This window comes from Vicia villosa, linkage group LG3, assembly GCF_029867415.1.
Source record: "Vicia villosa cultivar HV-30 ecotype Madison, WI linkage group LG3, Vvil1.0, whole genome shotgun sequence".
Taxonomy (NCBI): Eukaryota; Viridiplantae; Streptophyta; class Magnoliopsida; order Fabales; family Fabaceae; genus Vicia; species Vicia villosa.
This window is the reverse complement of record NC_081182.1, coordinates 129,281,506-129,287,505: the sequence shown is the minus strand read 5'-3', so window position 1 is coordinate 129,287,505 and position 6,000 is coordinate 129,281,506. Positions and strand designations below refer to the sequence as shown.

The window sequence follows — 6,000 nt, the reverse complement described above, 5'->3', positions numbered from 1 at the left end:
AATTATTTTCTGCCTTTCCCGTTTTTGTTATGTAACCCCCCTCCCCGAAGCCTTGTAATAGCGTAGGAACTTTTAATTTCCGCATTTTATTTTTCTGCATGATATTAATTGCATGGTTAGTAACAATAGGGAGTGGCAAGACTATTAACTGAATCTAGATCGCCAATTTACAAGATAATATAATTGAATCAGAGTCACATGATTGTTGCACCCACACACCTTTGAGGTAACCCCCTCTATTGCTGCCTTTCGATAAAATAGTCAAGTCCCTCGGATGTAGGGATACCTTAGCACTTGTTGCCTTCGATAAAATCATCATAGTCCCTCGATATAAAGATCATAGTCCATTCGAGTTGCCTACGATAAAAAATGATCTCGTCCCTCGATGTTGCCTCGATAAATGATGATCGTCCCTTCGAATGCTAAGGTATCCTTAATGGTTGCCTACAAATGACTATTTCATCCTTTCCTAAAGACTTCCTTCCCTTCTTATGGTATGGATAGACTTATGGCAAACGATGACTCTCGATGACCCGCATATCCAATGAAAGGACTACCTACCCTTCTTATGGTATGGATAGCCCTTTCAAACGAAAACTTAAAGAACAGGAAAGACAATCTTAGGGTAGGTGCTCTTAAATGCTTTCTCCACATTCAAAAGTTCAAATTACTTTTCACACCTCTTTTTTCAAATCAATTCAAAAAGGCTACGCTTATTTACAAGCTAAAGTCCTTATTCAAATCTTTTCCTAAATCACACACGACACTTTTTTTCAAACAATTCAAACAAAAGTGAGCTAAAGCAATTAAGAGCCCGTGGATAACCATGGATACAAAGGGTGCTTACACCTTCCCTTTGTATAACCTACCCCCCGAACTCAAAATTTTTTAAAAGTCTTTCCTGTTCTTTTTTCCTTTCCAATTGGATAAAATAAAAGTCGGTGGCAACTCTTGCTATCCGCTATATTTTTTAAAAAAAGTCAGTTCTCCCACCGTATTACACTCATGCTTGAACCAACCATTGTTTAATTTAAAGGTTTTTGGACCCCAATAACCTCCTTCACCTTTCAACCACATAGGACAATGTTCAGACAGAACTCTCTTCCCCACAAATTGATTAACTAACTTCCAATCAATTACTAATTTATCGCTTAACAAAATTCTATCCAATCTACTCATTGCCAAACCGTTCTCGCTGAAAGTTGGAGTGGTAAAGCGGCAAGCAACAAAAGTTTTGGAAGTATTTATCCGGGAAATTATCGTGTCCACAGACATTAGTGCTAATTAACTACCGTTCAAAGGATTTTTAGTTCTTGAGTTTGGTTTAAATCAGTTTTAAGTAAAAACGGAAAATATAACATATGAACATAAAATAATTACATTCTTGATAGAGAATAACTTATCTGGTTTGAATCTAAACTACTCGTCACAACCTTAGATTTATCACTCCGCCGCACTCAATTTATAACACTCGTCAGAATCACAACATATCTCTCACATCAATTTCCATTTTTGCAACACCGACGAGAGTTCTACTATATTGCTCTTTCGACGATGTCTCAACCGGTCAAACAACACAGAGACATTAAACTTAGATATTCTATGGATGTTAACCTCAGTCCTATCTCTAGAATCTAAAGCTAACAGATATCCCCCTAATCAAGATTTGTGATGTCTATTTCTACAACAACACAAATCCAAAGCATTTAAGCAAAAAGATCAAGGAAACACCAATTAAGATTTGTAAAGCAAACTTTATACAACAAATAGAAAGAGTAACAAATATCCAGTGTTTAGAGTAAACTTACAAACAAAACCCAACAAAAAAGAAATAAGAAAAGAATGAAGAAGAACCAAACATCTCACGGGTTGTCAGCTCTGATTGATGAGAAATCCGACTTTGGATCATTCGTATGCAAGCTCCAATGGTGTTTTCAAGCTAAATATACCAAAAATTAACCTATGATGAGTTGGGATTCAAAAATACCTAAAACATAACCTATGATGAGTTGGGGTTCACAAATACCCAAAACATAAGCTAAAAAATCTATTTCCCCTATTTATACACTTTTAAAATCCACACAACACACGTGGCGCACAGGAGGGAGCATCGCGCCGATTGTGCTGTCAAAGAAAATTCAGCTTTAGTAAAATTGCCATAACTTAAGAACCGGAACTCCGATTTGCCCCCGGTTCAAAGCGTTGGAAAGCTTATTCAATTTCTTATCTAACAATGAATAAATAACAACCAAATTTATGATTTATTATTCTTTTATTTTGAGCCTTATTTGTCAACGAGCTGCTCAAATCGCGCGTTTGAAGTTGTGTCTTCAACACTTTATTGCTCATGCTCCAAATACGCATCAATAGCTACAAAAAGACACAAAACTATCAAACGGTATAAAAGTATATGAAAATACAACTATTTACAAAGTATATGAATTTACATACAAAACGGGGAATTATTCAAACGGTATTAACAAAAAGTACCGATGAGTGCAACAAATTATATACACAAAATAACGATATTTTGGCACCTATCACTGAACCAGGTATACCTTCCTCCCACATAGGGTAGATAAACAAGCTTCATCTCCTCCACAAAGTTGTTAAAGTATGTCATATATATATCATTCATCCCTACACTCTTCCCTATCCTTTCCTCTTTATTTAAAATTGTGTTGAAGTCACCTCCGATACATCACTCGTCCCTAACGTACAAGATGACCATCTTGAAACTTGTCAAGTATATCATCAAAATGTTAGTAATAAAGATCGATGGTGAGTGAATGATGAACTCGGGTTCTAATTCAATGAATGTTCATTAGAAGCTTGATAAAATCATAGTGACTACACGATAAACTTCCATAAGTCTTAAACCAACCGCATACAATCTCTGCCATACTGGATCTTTTTATTAGGGACACGAAATGTTGCTCTATGTTAAGCAGATCGCCAAGTGACTTATGTAGAAGTCACCCTACAACGAGGTTGGTCAACAATTTTTGTGCTAATGCATGCGAGAGAAATGATATGTACACCGTTCTCCGAAAGCAATACCGCACGAAAAGAAAATAGGTAGCGGTCTCATATTCATCTAGAATCTAAAAGAATTTAAATAATGTTGAAGTTTTTCAATCAACCAAAATAAAAAGAAATGAAAGATGGAACCACATTCAAAAGTTCCTTCCATCTTCAAGTTCAATCACTTAATATTGAGGATTGGGATTTTCATCCTATCAATGGCCTAAGACCATTGACATTGGAGAGGAATTAGACCTCTAAACTTGTGATTCAAAGAAAATATAAAAAGAAAGGAATAGAAAAAGAGTTAAAACTAAAACAATTTCAATAAAAGGCAAAAAAAACACCATTCTGTCAGCATGCAATCGATTGCTCTAATGGTGCACTCGATTGCACCTCTTCAATTTTCAAAATCTGCACATTTTAACAACTGTGGAATCGATTCCACTATGCATTTTTTTGAAAAAAATAGCAATCAAAGGGAAAAAAACTTGTTTAAACATTATACCAAAAACCTTGTGATCTTGGATCAACTTGACTATGAAAATCCATCAAATAACAAGCAAATAACACCAATATAACAACAATGGTGTAGCAAACATTATGAACAACAGATCATGTTTTGAAGAATGGAATGGATCTAGAGATTTACCACTTTCTTGCTCAAAACATCAAATCCACTTCAAGAATAAACAACAATGCTTTGATCCTTCAAAATTGATGACGAACAAATGAAAGAAAAGTGTGAATAGATGAAGTTTTAGTTCAAAAATTAGTAAGATTCAATTTGAATCTTACTAACTTTTATGAAAATGAACTTTGAGTGAGGTGGTTTTTGGAGAGAGTTAAGGGAAAGAGAATTCAAGAGAAATTCTAGCAAGGTAAGTTTGCCTATCAAAGCTTCTTGAATGAAGAGGTAGATACCTCTATTTATAGGATTTAGGCTTGGGATTAGTGGTGGTTTGGAGTTAGGCTTGGTAAATGAATTTGGGGCCAAAATTATGATCCAATGGTGCACGTGTCATCAAGTGAGGGTACATGATATGATTTTATCAAGATGATGTAGGGAATTGATTGTGAAATCTAGAACATTCATCCCACACATGAAAATGGTGACACACTCCTTAAAAGCTGAAAATTGTCTTCATTTTTCACATTTCGCACTAGTGCAATCGATTGCTTTAATGGTGCAATCGATTGCTCCTCTTAAAAAAAACACAAATGTGGCGCAAAAACAGTGGGTGCAATCGATTGCTTTAATGGTCAAATCGATTGCACAGAAGATAGAAGGAAAATTTAGTGCAAAAAGGTGAGCGCAATCGATTGCTCTACTTATGCAATCGATTGCTTGCTGAAAATGCTGAAAAATGCCTTTTTGGTAGATGCTCTTGATTAGTACCTACAAAACACAAACAAATAAAAGGACCAAGCAAAATATTTTTAATATTTTGTTTAGAATATCATATACAAACTAAAAAAAGGTGTTTGATGATCCCCTTACAGATGAAGTGAACACAACACCAAAAACAGAACTCCAAAATGAAGCTCTTAATTAATGATTGAGGTGCAAATGATGTATGATCTTAGGGTAAAAAATTGGGGTATGACACATACAAGTTCAATCTTATCATTCATAAACCAATAATAGATGATCGGAAGAGTCCCCCTTACCTTAGCAAAATTTTTCATTTTATGAAAAATAGAACCAAACTTTTAGTAAAGGCCTAACAATCAACACCTCCCATTTACTAAACACAACACTGGCCCAATACCATTATTTTTCAATTTCTCAAATTTAATCCAATTAAAATACCAAATAATCTAAATAATTAATTTAAATTCTAATTAAATTAAATAATGGAAAATATAGGGTGTTACAACTCTCCCCCACTAAAAGAGTTTTCATCCTCGAAAATGTAACTCAAGTGAAAAGTTCAGGATAGGAGTCGTTCATTTGACTCTCTAGCTCCCAAGTAATATTTCAACATGTTGGTCCTCCCCAAGCTACTCTGACCAACGCTATCTCTTTATCACGTAATTGCTTCAACTTCCTATCTTCAATCCTCATAGGAGATGCCTCAACTGTCAGATTGTCTTTCACTTGTACATCATCCACTTGGATCATAAGAGAAGGATCCGCAGTGTATTTCCTCAACTGAGATACCTGAAACACATCGTGCAAATTCGCAAGTATCGGCGGTAAAGCAATGCGATAAGCTACTTCCCCTACTCTTTCTGTAATCTGAAACAGACCAATGAAAAGCTACGTCAACTTCTTAGACTTCAGCGCTTGATCAACACCATTCATAGGAGTCACTCTCAAAAACACATGATCTCCCTCTTGAAACTCAAATGTTCTCCTCCTCTTATCATGGTAACTCTTCTGGTGACTCTGAGAGGCTTTCATATTCTCCTAAATCATTTTAATCTTTTATGTAGTTTGTTGAACAATTTCTGGTCTAATCACCACACTCACCAGATTCATACCAGCATAATGGTGTCCTACACCACCTACCATACAAAGCCTCAAATGGAGCCATACCAATGCTCGAATGATAACTATTGTTGTAGGTAAACTCGATCAAAGCTAAGTAACTATCCCAAGCACCACCTTTATCTAACACACAAGCACACAACAAATCTTCCAATGACTGAATCGTCCTCTCTGTCTGTCCATCAGTCTGTGGATGAAAAGCAGAACTCAATCTTAACTTTGTACCCAAAGTCTTCTGCAAACCTTCCTTGAATCTAGATATAAATCTTGGATCTCTATCGGACACAATACTCGAAGGAATATCATATAGACTCACTATCTTCTCAATATATAACTGAGCTAACTTCTCCATCGGATATTCCATTCTCACCGGTATAAAATGAGCAGACTTCGTCAATCTGTCCATAATCACCAAAATAGCTTCCCAATTCTTAACTGTCATTGGTAAACCAAAAACAAAATCCATATATATGTTGTCCCAC

At 35.5% G+C, this 6,000-nt stretch overlaps 1 protein-coding gene across 1 annotated transcript in view; it reads right to left on the bottom strand.

The window, feature by feature from the left end:
• Window positions 1-5,005: 5,005 nt before the first annotated feature.
• Window positions 5,006-6,000, bottom strand: part of LOC131658951 (probable protein phosphatase 2C 46) — a 47,301-nt gene continuing 46,306 nt past the window's right edge. The window contains exon 5 of the mRNA XM_058928199.1: window positions 5,006-5,266. Within this exon, the coding sequence (XP_058784182.1) occupies window positions 5,006-5,266 (261 nt within the window). The remainder of the gene's footprint in view (window positions 5,267-6,000) is intronic.